The sequence below is a fragment of the Littorina saxatilis genome, linkage group LG9 (genome assembly GCF_037325665.1).
Source record: "Littorina saxatilis isolate snail1 linkage group LG9, US_GU_Lsax_2.0, whole genome shotgun sequence".
NCBI lineage: Eukaryota > Metazoa > Mollusca > Gastropoda > Littorinimorpha > Littorinidae > Littorina > Littorina saxatilis.
The window spans coordinates 59,573,170-59,587,036 of record NC_090253.1 but is presented as its reverse complement, the minus strand read 5'-3'; the positions used below and the strand labels follow the sequence as shown (position 1 = coordinate 59,587,036).

General features: G+C 44.5%; 1 protein-coding gene across 1 annotated transcript; it reads right to left on the bottom strand.

Moving 5' to 3' along the window:
• Nucleotides 1-260: 260 nt before the first annotated feature.
• On the bottom strand, nt 261-13,191 carry LOC138976642 (MOXD1 homolog 1-like). Its single transcript, XM_070349513.1, has 11 exons — nt 12,927-13,191; nt 11,049-11,238; nt 10,546-10,678; nt 9,640-9,774; nt 8,962-9,141; nt 8,272-8,429; nt 7,443-7,686; nt 6,402-6,498; nt 4,456-4,650; nt 3,303-3,500; nt 261-870 (listed from the first exon to the last, which is right to left on the bottom strand). The coding sequence occupies exons 1-11, from the start codon at nt 12,938-12,940 to the stop codon at nt 756-758; spliced, it is 1,659 nt and encodes a 552-aa protein (XP_070205614.1). The 5' UTR covers nt 12,941-13,191; the 3' UTR covers nt 261-755.
• Between the last annotated feature and the right edge of the window lie 676 nt (nt 13,192-13,867).

Sequence of the window (13,867 nt, the reverse complement as noted above, 5' to 3'; positions counted from 1 at the left end):
AGTTTTATAACATTATTGGCACATGTAAACAATATGAATTAATAAATGAACGCTACGAATATGGCAGCCTTTAAGAATGGTATTGATATGGATGCATTGTGTAACAGCGAAGAAGCCGCTGTTATGGCTCTCCTGTCTCTCAATCAATGTCTTTTAGCGTCAGCTAATGAGAAAACATCAGGCGACACACACACACATACACACACAAACACACACACACGCACGCACGCTCGCACACACACTGAGAAAAAATCAGTCAATAAATTGCAGTATAACTTTTATGCCACAAAAGTCGATCAGAAATTTTCCGGAATGTTTGCACAATTTGAGAAGCATTTGTCATAATTTGCTTTATAGTGTAATTCCTTTCAGTTCCTCTCTGTCTAACAAGAATAATAGAACACCAACACATTGCGAATGTGCACCAATGTACTACTGGATGGTTTGATTTGTCTAGGGTTAAACGTTCCAATAGGTACATTTTGAAGTCACTAAAGCACCTATTTATCTACGGGAAGAGCTCTGATCATTAGAAAGCGACGTTTCCATTCAAGTTTTCAGGAGACGCTGAGCGCTTAAAGTACGAGTAAAAATCCTATTATCCTTGTATCTGCTGGCGCAACGTAATTTCTTCTGATGGTTCTTTCCTAGGGTTTCCAAATTGACCTTTCAAGAGAGGGCCGCGGTGTCCCAACCTTGACCTTTACTCAATGGATGATGACTTTGACTCAGTGGATGATGACCTTGACCTTGACTCAGTGGATGATGTCTTTGTCATTGGCCAGTTTGTACAGCTCAATCTCACAGGACTCTAGAGAGGCCAGGAAATTCCTGCCGTTCTCGTTCCTGCTTAGACCCCACGTCACGAGCCTGCATTAAGAAATGATGCTTATATAGCAACTGCCAATGCCAAAGACAACAAAACGAAACAAACACACAAAGTGCTGCAACAACAACAACGACAATAACAACAACAACATTAACAACAACAAACAACAACAACGACGATGGCGACAAAAAACACAAAACAACAACAGACAACAACGACGACGATGACGATAACGACAACAACATCAATAATTGTGACTATTCACTATGATTCGGGTGTTGAGTGATGCCAAGCGCGGAAAGCTTGTCATTCTTCAGTAGTTTGAGATTTGTTTGTTCTCTTCTTGTTTCTGTTTTCTACCATTGGTTTTAGATGACAGCGGAAGCAGAATCAAAACAAGAACAAGTCGCGTAAGGCGAAAATACAACATTTAGTCAAGTAGCTGTCGAACTCACAGAATGAAACTGAACGCAATGCAATTTTTCAGCAAGACCGTATACTCGTAACATCGTCAGTCCACCGCTCACGGCAAAGGCAGTGAAATTGACAAGAAGAGCGGGGTAGTAGTTGCGCTAAGAAGGATAGCACGCTTTTCTGTACCTCTCTTTGTTTTAACTTTCTGAGCGTGTTTTTAATCCAAACATATCATATGTATATGTTTTTGGAATCAGGAACCGACAAGGAATAAGATGAAAGTGTTTTTAAATTGATTTCGACAATTTAATTTTGATAATAATTTGTATATATTTAATTTTCAGAGCTTGTTTTTAATCCAAATATAATATATTTATATGTTTTTGGAATCAGCAAATGATGGAGAATAAGATGAACGTAAATTTGGATCGTTTTATAAAAGAAATATTTTTTTTACAATTTTCAGATTTTTAAAGGCAGAGTAAGCCTCCCGTAAACCATCACAGATACGGTCAGGCTTTTACACACAGTACAAACACCATTTCATTTAAACACTCACCAATTGAGAACATCCTAGGTGCCCTCCGTAAAGAGCGAACAATTTTCAAAGAATTTATTTTTGCGTGGTTTATCTTACCCCTGAGCCATCGTGAACCCGTGTGATCCAGTTTTCCCTTTTCACAATGCAGTCGTCATAGTTAGTCATTTGAATGCGACTCGACGTGAGCTTATCTACAATAGCACGTTTTTTTTATGCACGAAACAACGGCTGTGGTTCACAAGAACTCTAGCGATGGCTTTTGACTGTTGAGAGGAACGGCGATTTGCACTGATAAACCGGCCGTCGTCTGCTACGACCCTTGCGTGACCCTGCTTCCGGGCTTTTCTTTTTTTAAACTTTCACAACTTCGAATTGTTCTGATCTTGTCTTGATGAAAAACGAATTCTTTTATGATTAAAGAATGTTTGTGTAACAAGCTGTCAATTTATTATTTAGATTTTAAAAGTTAGGTCTAGCGCAAAAACGAGGCGCCGTTGTTGTTAACGGAACAAGTCTACGAAAATAAATTCTTTGAAAATGTCTCACGCTCGACAGAAAGCAGCCAGGATGTTCCCGTTCGGTGAGCGTTCAAATGGAAGTATGCTTGTACTGTATTTAGACGCTCGGGGAGCTCTGTGATGGTTTACGGGAGGCTTACTGTGCCTTTAATGACCAAATTCATTAATTAATTTTTAAGCCACCAAGCTGAAATGCAATACCGAAGTCCGGGCTTCGTCGAACAATACTTGACCAAAATTTCAACCAATTTGGTTGAAAAATGAGGGCGTGACAGTGCCGCCTCAACTTTCACGAAAAGCCGGATATGACGTCATCAAAGACATTTATCAAAAAAATGAAAAAAAAGTATGGGAATATCATAATCAGGAACTTTCATGTCAAATTTCATAAAGATCGGTCCAGTAGTTTGGTCTGAATCGCTCTACACGCACACACACACATACACACACACATACACCACGACCCTCGTCTCGATTCCCCCCTCGATGTTAAAACATTTAGTCATAACTTGACTAAATGTAAAAAAGGGCTAGTTTCTCCATTACGTTTTACATGTTACACAAAAGATACACATTGCGCTGTATGACAGGCGACAGGGCCGGATCCAGGGGGGGGGGGGGGGTTCCTGTTGCCCGGACCCCCTCCCCCCCGCCCCCCAGCCCCCCAGGCCTGACCATGTACCTCCTCAAATGGTAAAAAAAAGTAATATATGCATGACAAATACCCCCAGAATGCGCCAGATTGCACATATAATTATTTTAATCCAGATTTCAAATTTTTATCAGGGGGTGGGAGGGGGCATGCCCCCGGACCCCCTAGCAGGTTCGGGTGCACCCTCAAGTAATGCAAATGTACCCCCACCACAATTGGACCCCCCCCCACCCCCCACCCCCTCACCCTACAAGGCTTAGGTCCGGCCCTGGGCGTTTTAAATCACTGAATCCAATGTAGATACTGAAGCAAAATCCCTCTATCCATCTTTGTTGGACATGTACTGACCTGTCCCAAGGGTCACCCGAGGTCAGACAGGGGTCAGAGGCCCTGGCGGTCAAGATGGTGTCCATACACTCGGTGGTGCAGGGTCCGAAAGGCCGGCAGTTGCTGGTAACGTTGTGAAAGATGTCCAGGGTGCCGACATCTTGGTAGTACTTCGCTTCCTCCTGGCCAAGGCATCCGTGATAAGTCTCTGGGTCGCAGCTGCCAGATACAGAATTTGTGTGTGAATGTAGCTGTGGTATTTTGTGTGAATGTGAAAGTGACTTTCTGTGTTAATGTAGCTGTGATAGTTTGTGTAAATATGGATGTGACTTTCTTTGTGCATGTGGCTGCGATATTTTGTTTATATGTGGATGTGAATTTCTGTGTGAATGTGGCTGTCTTTATTTTAAACTTCCCTTCCTCCGTGATATGACTCTGGATCGAAGCTGCAAGTCATTACACCCCCATCATGTGTGTGTATGTGTGTGTGCGTGTGTGTGTGTCCGAAAGTAGTTAAGATCTCTAACCGTGTGTATCTCGCTCCCCAACGGCCAATAATGGTTAGGGGCGGATCAGTTGCTTTGTAAGGGGGGGTGGGCACTTTAAATCGAAAGTGAATGTGATGGGCGCGAAGCGCCCGAATTTTCTAGGGGGGTCCGGGGGCATCCCCCCCCGGAAAAAAATTTGACCCAAAGAAGCAAAATGGTGCCATCTGGTGCCATTTGAACTTAGAAATAGTCATAGAATCAGCTTTCCAAATTTTTTAATTTTCCCCCCCCCCCCTCGTCCGCCCCTGATGGTTCTTGGTATGCCTCTACCCCAAAGCCCCTTTACCCACTGACAGAGCCCTAGCTTGCGCAGAACGGGGAGTGTTGCAGGGATTGGAAGGGGTAGAAGGACACGAAGGCATAGCACATCTCCTACGACCAATAGTGGTCATGGGACTAACTTACCCGCTGACTGAGCCCAATCGTCGCGATATAACCCTCGTGGTTGAAAACGACGTTAAACACCAAATAAAGAAAGAAAGACTGAGCCCAAGGTTGTGCAGAATGACGAGTGCTGCAGGGACTGGAAGGGGTAGAAAACATGAAGGCATGAAGACATGAAGGCATGAAGGCATGAAGGCATAGCACATCTCCTACGACCAATAATGGCTATGGGACTAACTTACCCGCTGATGGAGCCCCATGTTGTGCAGAAGGGGGATTGCTGCATGGACTGGAAGGGGTAGAAGGACATGAAGGCATAGCACATCTCCTCAGCCGTGGACTCGCCGTAGAACGTGGTGGTTGCCTTGTAGGTGGAGGAATAGTCACACGTCGTCTTGAGCTCGTCGCCTGGCTCCACGGGAATGGGGTCGTTGAAGCTGCGGAAAGTACTGGTATGTATACGTATGTATGTATGGGGCGATTTATATAGCGCTTGACGTTCTCTAAGCGCTTTACATATTAATTTCTGCCGTGTGAGATGGAATTTTTTACTCAATATATCACGCATTCACATCGGCCAGTAAATCTCAAGCCAATTAAGGCGAATATTTACTTTTCACGGCCTATTATTCCAAGTCACACGGGTATTTGGTGGACATTTGTAGAAGTGGGAGTTTGCATAGCATGGACACTGGAACCCTTATTCTAAGACACCACCCCCACCCCCAATTTGAGACTCCCTCCATTCTAAGACACCACCCCCACCCCCAATTTGAGACTCCCTCCATTCTAAGACACCACCCCCACCCCCAATTTGAGACTCCCTCCATTCTAAGACACCACCCCCACCCCCAATTTGAGACTCCCTCCATTCTAAGACACCACCCCCACCCCCAATTTGAGACTCCCTCCATCTTAAGACACCACCCCACCCCCAATTTGAGACTCCCTCCATTCTAAGACACCACCCCCACCCCCAATTTGAGACTCCCTCCATTTTAAGACACCCAGATGTAATACTCCCTCCCTTTTAAGATCCTACTTTTCGAGATTTTCTGTTCAAAACCTCTATACATTTACTCCCGTTGTAAGACTCCCTCCATTCTAAGACTCAGATTTGTTGACGTCTTAAAAGGGGATTCCACTGTTTAGCTTAAAGGCACAGTAAGCCTCCCGTAAACCATCACAGATACTGTCAGGCTTTTACACACAGTACAAACACCCTTCCATTTGAACGCTCACCAAACGGGAACATCCTCGGTGCCGGCCTACGTAAAGAGCGAGCAATTTTCAAAGAATTAATTTTGCGGATTGTCTCCTCACACAATCGGACCGTGGTGCGTTTTGGCACTAGACCTAACTTTTAAAATCTAAATAATAAATTGACAGCTTGTAACACAAACATTCTTAAATCATAAAAGAATTCTTTTTTCATCAAGACAAGATCAGTACAATTCGAAGTTTTGAAAGTTTGAAAAAAGAAACGCCCGGAAGCAGGGTCACGCAAGGTCGTGGTTCTTGTAGCAGACGACGGTTTATGCGCATCGCCAATTCCTCTGAACAGTCAAACGCCATCGCTAGACGGTTCTTGTGAACCACAGCCGTTTGTTTCGTGCATAGTCAGAGGTACATAATAACGTGCTGTTGCAGATAAGCTCACAGCGAATTACAAACTAACGACAACATTGTGAAAAAGGGAAACTGGATCACACGGGTTCACGATGACTCAGGGGTAAGATAAACCACGCAAAAATAAATTCTTTGAAAATTGCTCGCTCTTTACGGAGGGCACCTAGGATGCCCTCAAGCGGTGAGTGTTTGAATGAAAGGGTGTTTGTACTGTGTGTAAAAGCCTGACAGTATCTGTAATGGTTTACGCCGGGAGGCTTACTGTGCCTTTAATTATCGCGAGATTTTGGCGTGGAATTTAAAGTGGGTGTGTAAGCTATAAAGGGAAATTTGATGATTTGTTATATTTTGTGTTTTGTTTGTGCAGTCTATCAAACAGATTGACTGTATATGCATGACCATCAGCAACGATATATTTCTTTTGGTTCTAAACGTTTACACCTCATCTTGGCCGACCCAGCTACAAACGTAAACACTGCGATCTGAGCAGATCGACCAGTGCGTGTGCGTGCGTGCTAGCGCAGTTGTATGTTTGTGTGTGTGTTTGCATGCTACTCACAAGTACATCTTGGGACTGTCGTAGTCATAGATGAGGTCATTGGTGATGGTTCTGACCAGGGCACCGTTACGGAACTGCTCCAAGCGCATCTTGTGACCTGTGACATGAGCTTCCAGTCAGTACAGACGCTGAGTGATATTCGCAGTTCTTTGCTAATAATTATAAGGATGAGATTTTATAAAGTCCTGTGAGGTTACCCTCATGAAAATGCGGGCTGCTTTCTAACTGGGGAAAACGAGCTGCCATAAAATACGGTGCTACCCAGTTTGTTTTCTTTTCCCGGCATGCGTGTATTCATATTTCCAAGCATGCATGCACAAGCAGGGGCGGATCTGGGTTTTGAAAGGGGGGGGTGCAAATTTTTTTTTGTTTTTTTTTGGTATCTTATCAGCGAAGGCGCGAAGCGCCGAACCGATGGCGCGAAGCGCCGAGCATGCTAGGGGGGTCCGGGGGCATGCCCCCCCGGAATTTTTTTTTAAAAAGGAAGCAAAATTGTGCAATCTGGTGCAATCTGAGCGTGTAAAGTGCTATTTTCAGGTGATACATTTTTCTTCTTCTTTTTTTTTTTTTTTTTGTCCCGCTGGGGGGGGGGGGTGCAATTGCACCCATTGCACCCCCCCCCCAGATTCGCCCCTGCACAAGGGTGTGTGTGTGTTGTGTGTTTTGTTCGGACACCGGGAAATACATTCCTCGCCGAACGTGGTTTTGAAGCCAGCGCCACTACCGACTGAGCTATTTCGCCGCCCTCATTTAAGATGGGGGGGTGGCGTATATCGTAGGTACGTCCGTCTCGGTTTGCGACATTGCAACACAGCGCCTCTATCCTTTGCTGCACGTAACACACGTGAAAACACTGCAACAACGGCAAAGTTGACCCCACTCACCCAAATAGTGCATGTGGTGGAAGGCGGACGTGAAATTAATGATGTCCTTTACCTTGGGAACAGGTGGGGAGGTGGTGGGCACAACAACCGGAGAACCACCACCACCGCCAACAACAACATGAACAGCACCAACAACACAAAAATGGACTCCACTCACCCAGATAGTGCATGTGGTTGAAGGCGGAAGTGACGTAAATAGTGTCGTTCATCTTGTGACGTGTGCAGGAGGGGGCGCAGCGGCTGGTGACGACGGTGGAAGGGGTGCGGGGAGGGATGATGAAGTGCTCGTTGCCCAGCAGGAACATGGAGGAGTCGTAGTGACGGAGGTGGGGGGTGTAGTGTAGGACCAGACCCGAGCTGTCCTGGTAATGGTCAATCAGCCCGGGGTTGTTCCAGTGGAGCTGCGGGAAGAACAATAAGTGTTCATTTAATTTCATACTTTGTTAGCCAATTGTTCGGTATTTCGGGTCACTATCTCCCTTCGGAAAGCTATGTGGCAGCAAGAGTTGCAACCCGAGCTATCCTGGTAATGGTCAGCCCGGGTTGTTCCAGTGAAGCTGGGGGAAGGAGAGAGGATTTTTATTCCATTTCATATCATACTCTTTTATCCTGTTGCTTGGAAATTCGGGTCGCGTTCCTGCCTCCCATCGGAAAGTAGTAAGTGTTGTGTGCTACCCAGCTGTACGCGTTGTTAGGTGTAATAAGTCACCGGGGCTGAAGTGCACGACTGAGAAAGTTACCTACCGGGTGGGAGCCAGCCAGGGTCGGAATGGCTGGAATTATAAATAAATAAAAAACTCAACGTCAACCAATCCGACACGGTTGGCAACTTTCTTGTGCACTTCGTCCCAGGTGGCTAATTAAAAAAAATGCATCGCCAACAACCGTGAACAACAACAACAACAACAACAACAACAACAACAACAACAACAACAACAACAACAACAACAACAACAACAACAACAACGACGACGACAACAACAGACCTGCACAGCCAACTTCTTGATGCCGTTCTTGCCAATCCTGACCCCGGCGTTGGGGTGGAAGCAGTCTCCGTTCAGCCCTAGTGTCCACACGGTCAGAATCATCTTACACTTCGGGTCCGGCAGCATGTCGCACTGGAACGCCGATCGTGTGGACACGCCTGACCAAACGGACAGTTCGTAAAGAGATTGTGATTTGAGGGAGTGGATGGTCAGTTATAATAGAAAAGGAAGTGGAATAAGGCCGTGGAGGAAGAGTAAGTTTAAGTTTCACGCCCTCGCGGCAAATCCATTGGGGGCATGTTAGACGGGGAAAAGCCCCGGCTTTATGTACAAATATTAAAGAGCTACGCAGATAAACACACCCACTAGCAGACAGACAGACAGACAGACAGACAGACACATACACAGACACCCACACACAGACCCACACACACACACACACACATACACACACACAGACGCACACAGACACACACAAACACACAAACACAAACGCTCCCCCCACACACAAACACCCTCCCCCCCACACACAAACACCCACCCCCCATACACACACACACAAACACCCCCCCACACACACACACACACAAACACCCCCCCCCACACACACACAGACACAAACACCCCCTAAACACAAACACACCCACACACCCTCACACATATCGTCTTCATGCCTAAACATTCACTCACTGTCCTCGCAGCCAAAGATGACCATGTGGTGGAGGATGTAGGAGTTGTTGATGACGGGGGTGGCGGCAATCATGTGGTAGTCGTTCAGGACGTCGTCCACCTCGAAAATCTGACAGATGTAGGTGGTCTCCTGGGGCGGTACTGCGGTCAGGTCTAGCCGCGCTGTCATCGTGCGTACGTCTAGGTTTGGGAGGAAAAGGCGGAGGTGCTTAGTTCGGTCAAGCAAAAGTAAGTAAATAAATGAAGAGATGAGTAAAGTGATAAATACATTTATTATAAATAAATACCAAATTAACAAAAATCAATATTCAAAGAAATCTCTGTACACGGATATCAAATCTGTTTTGTAATGAATAGATAAATGAATAAGCTAAAATCTTTAAAAAATTAAAAAAAAAAAAAAAACACAACAAAAATCAACACATAAACAAATAGATATATAAAGAAATATATGTCTCCGGATTTTAAAACTGTATAATGAATAGATCAATGAATGATTAAATATAAATTCTTAAGCCGAATAAAATAACAATCCAATATGGTTATGACTGGTTACAGAGCTGTTTCAGACACGAAACGGTGTCGAAAACACAAGACAATTCCTTAAAGGTTGTCATGCTGTGGTGGTGGTGGTGGTGGGGGTGGTGGTGGTGGCGATTGCTAAATGGGCATGCCCACCTTGATCGTGGATGGCGGAGCAGTTGAACTCTGAAGACTTGCAGGCGTCCTCCATCCACTCTCGCTGATTGTGAAACAGCCCCCAGTCGTACTTCTTGTCCTGGCAGCGAGGGCTGTCCATCGGATCACAGATACCTGGTCATTGGCAACACATGCACGTCATTGTAATGTACTGTTCACATGGCACGTTCAAGACATTCCGCGTGACAAACACTAAAGCGAGGGCTGTCCATCAGGTCACAAATACCTGTCATCGGGAATACAGTCATGTAAGGTACTGGTCACATGGCAGACTTACAAATACTCTCCACACACTTTCAAGCGATATTTGTCAAAACTATGTCGGTTGAAAATCGGTGCCCACGTGAACAGCACTCATCTGAGCTGACTAACGGAGTAGACTCTTTATTGCCAATGTGATCGCGTCGCTTCGTGCACAGCCTGGGATCGCTGAACACGTGTGGAGACACGCCGCTCGCTTGTGAGTGGTCGGCAATGTCACGTGGGCTTGTCATTTGCCTCGGTATTTCCAAGGCAAAGATAACTCTTCAATAACCCATAGCAAATTGAACAGTTATTTCTGGAATTCGTATACAGGTTAGTTAATGTGAGTTCTCAATCAATCAATGAGTCTTATATCGCGCATATTCCGTGGGTACAGTTCTAGGCGCTCTGCAGTGATGCCGTGTGAGATGAAATTTTATACGGCCAGTAGATTGCAGCCATTTCGGCGCATATTTACCTTTCACGGCCTATTATTCCAAGTCACACGGGTATAGGTAGACAATTATTAACTGTGCCTAAGCAATTTTGCCAGGAAAGACCCTTTTGTCAATCGTGGGATCTTTAACGTGCACACCCAATGTAGTGTACACGGCTTTAATAACTGAAGCACTGTGCACCTACCCGGGTGGGAGAGACTATGGGTGGAGTGGGGGATCTGACCCACTTTCCACACACAGTCTGGGTCCCCCAGCTCCTGTCCGTTGGTACGTCCGTCTCCGTCTGAGTCATTGCGACACAGCGCCTCTGTCCATTGCTGCACGTGATATACGTGTGAACTTTGTACGCTGTGTGTTAGTGTACGTGGTGAAGAATAAACACACACAAAAGTACATGCGTAGGCGGCATCCGTTACGCGCACATACACACGCGCGCTTACGCGCACTGACACGCACGCACGGCACGCACGCACGCACTCACGCACGCAAGCACCCACTCAACCACAACAACAGAAACAGCAGAAGCAACACTCACATTTTCAGCGCGGTCAAAGTCCATGCCGAACGGGTTCCTGAAGCCCCCACGTTTAACTGACCGACATATGTATACCACATCAAGCAACCAGTTACCCAGCCAATCAGCCAGTCAACCATCAACCATCAACCATCAACAACAGCAACACTCACCCTGCCAGCGCGGTCAAAGTCCATGCCGAAGGGGTTCCTGAAGCCCCCTCCATCCACGTTAAAGTGGCCCACCCCGTGCCACAGCACGTTGGGTTTACACGGGTGGGGCACCTGCTGGCCATTAGGGATCCGGTCCGCGAACATACGGTACCCCTGCGCCACCGTCACGCACAGCAGTATGCAGATGACCCTATAAAAAGACGGTAAGGAATGAAATATCCACTTAGCATTTCATCATACACATGTTCCTAATAGGAAATCTTCCTGTGAGGACGTTAAGCCCCCCCTACCCCCAACCCGCCATTCTTGTATTTTCTTGAAATATCTGGTTTAAACGGTACTGTATTTTTTGATCATCTTTTATTTTACAGCGCTGTGAAATATTGTTTAAACAGCAAAGGAGTACAAGTTAAGTAAACCTATAAATGTGCTCTTAGAGACAACATTTTGAAGCGGTGGACAATAACAGTGTTCAATTCATCATATTCAAATATTCAAAACAATAAATAACAAAACAATTTGAAATATTACATCGGACAGAGAGAGAGAGAGAGAGAGAGAGAGAGAGAGAGAGAGAGAGAGAGAGAGAGAGAGAGAGAGAGAGGTTCGGTGTTACGAAAATTATCAAACTCAGTCTCAAAAGAACGTTTGCTATTCAATACTTCAAAGTTACGAATGTGATAAAACATCGTGGCGTTTTCATCTAGCGATTTGTCACTGTTATCGTACATTAAACGAGGAACAGTGTTGTTATTAGTTTGGCAACATTGTTATCAACATTTTAATACAACTGACAATCGAGTAAAAAATGTTTTGTGGGAAAATCGAATCTGAATTAAGCTTCACCTGATCTTCAGATGTCTTCTTAACAAATCACCGCTATTAAGTCGCTTATTTCTAACCTTAACTCATATCAAAATATTTGCGAGTTCATTTTTTTAAAAACTAACAAAATAAATCTATAACTTACTGACTCAATAACTTACTCAAAATATGTTATTTCGGAAATGAAGAATGAGATTGAAAAAAATCGACCTTCGTTGCGAAACCGTCTAGTACCCGAGTGATATTCATTTTAGTTCTGAAGAAACCAGACTGACCTTATTAGAGTATTAAAAACCATAATTGACAAATGTCAAAAACGACATATGTATACCACATGTAATATTTAATTTATCAGAGTCTTAAAAACAAGTTGAACATCGTAACAGGAGAGCCTTTTCATTGTGTCAGTCTGTTTGATTGCTTATGGCAACAACCACACAGATACATGTAACATTGTGCAGCAAATAACAAAATAGTACAACAAGTGCTGCTTAGAAACTACTAGTTATCAATGCTTAGCCTATATGTTAATGCATAACTTGCTTTCTGTTTTGAAATACAATTAGTAGCGGTGATGTGAGGCCCCTCCGACGAGATGACACCTCCCATTAAAGGATACCTCCGGTTGTCCCTTTATCTAATATCTCTGACAAAGTGTTTCTTGTATAGAATATAGTCAATTTTTGTAAAGATTTTAGTCAAGCATTATGTAAGAAATTTTAAGTCCTTTGTACTGGAAACTTGCATTCTCCCAGTAAGGTGATATATTGTACTACGTTGCAAGCCCCTGGAGCAAAATTTTGATTAGTGCTTTTGTGAACAAGAAACAATTGACAAGTGGCTCTATCCCATCTCCCCCCTTTCCCCATCGCGATATAACCTTCGTGGTTGAAAACGACGTAAAACACCAAATAAAGAAAACAAAATATGCCTGCCATGACAGGACACCTGCAATGTAGGGACCCTGGCTAGTCCCAAGGGTGTCCTTTCATCACAGGTACCACTGTAATAATGTAATCCTTGCAATCGTAATATCACTTAATAATTACTTACCTCACAGGTGTCATTTTGCTTGTAGCTCTTCTCTCCAATCACAAAACGTGACAATTCTGCAAACAGCAGAGAAGTGCAAGGTCGACGGTATTTGGCTGTCGTCTGCTCGGGAGGGTTCACTTGCAGGCCTTACCTCACTTGTGAAGTGAGGTTTCAAACATTAGAGATCTTCCATTTTTATACACTATCCCCACACAAAAAATTTTACTATTCAAAATCACAAGACAAGTCGTCAGTACTTGACACACAAGTAAGAGTTGGTGCAATGTACTTTTGGACTCGGGATTACAGCTATAGCATACACAGCGAGATAAAGAGTGACCGTTATTTGTATTTTGGTCTGAGATCGTCATTGATAACTACGACGCCTGAGAATGACGTGTTGATAAAGACTGAGTGGCGAGTTTGGGTGTTGACTTCATTGCGGCTAAACAACACTGAATAGAAGATATTTGAAATATCAGTGAAGGCAGTCTTCCTATTATTTGCTACACAGAATATTATGGTATAACTTCGGAAGCCGTCTACGGGTCTCTTTTCTTATGTATTATACCTTTAAACTCGTGCTTTAATCCTAAAAACCTACGTACTCGAAAACACGTGTGCTAGTTTCAAAGTCGAACGCTTCGTTCTCCGTGACCACTACCGTTTTGAATGGACAAATGGATCAATTCGTTCGGTATGTTATTTACACATTCAACAGGGAAGGATAAAATGTCTTTGAAAGTGGACGACAGTTACACTTTTCGGTATATGATAATATTGTTCATTTCAATCGGCGCCTTCGGTACACGCATACCAATGAAGATAAGCACATGGGTAAGATGCCCCGCTAAAATATGTGACCCTCCACCACGAAATGAGTCGCATGTCACCTCGCGCGGTTCTGCGCTGGGCTTAATAGAAGTCCGGGGGGACTGTGGTAAAAGTGTGAGGGTCAC

Excerpts from the sequence above, each read along its gene's own strand:
- LOC138976642 (XM_070349513.1), bottom strand. Across the intron at positions 6,499-7,442 it reads CAACCACATGCACTATCTGG|GTCACAAGATGCGCTTGGAG; the intron begins GTGAGTGGAGTC and ends CTCATGTCACAG. Across the intron at positions 3,501-4,455 it reads ACATGGGGCTCCATCAGCGG|CTGCGACCCAGAGACTTATC; the intron begins GTAAGTTAGTCC and ends TGTATCTGGCAG.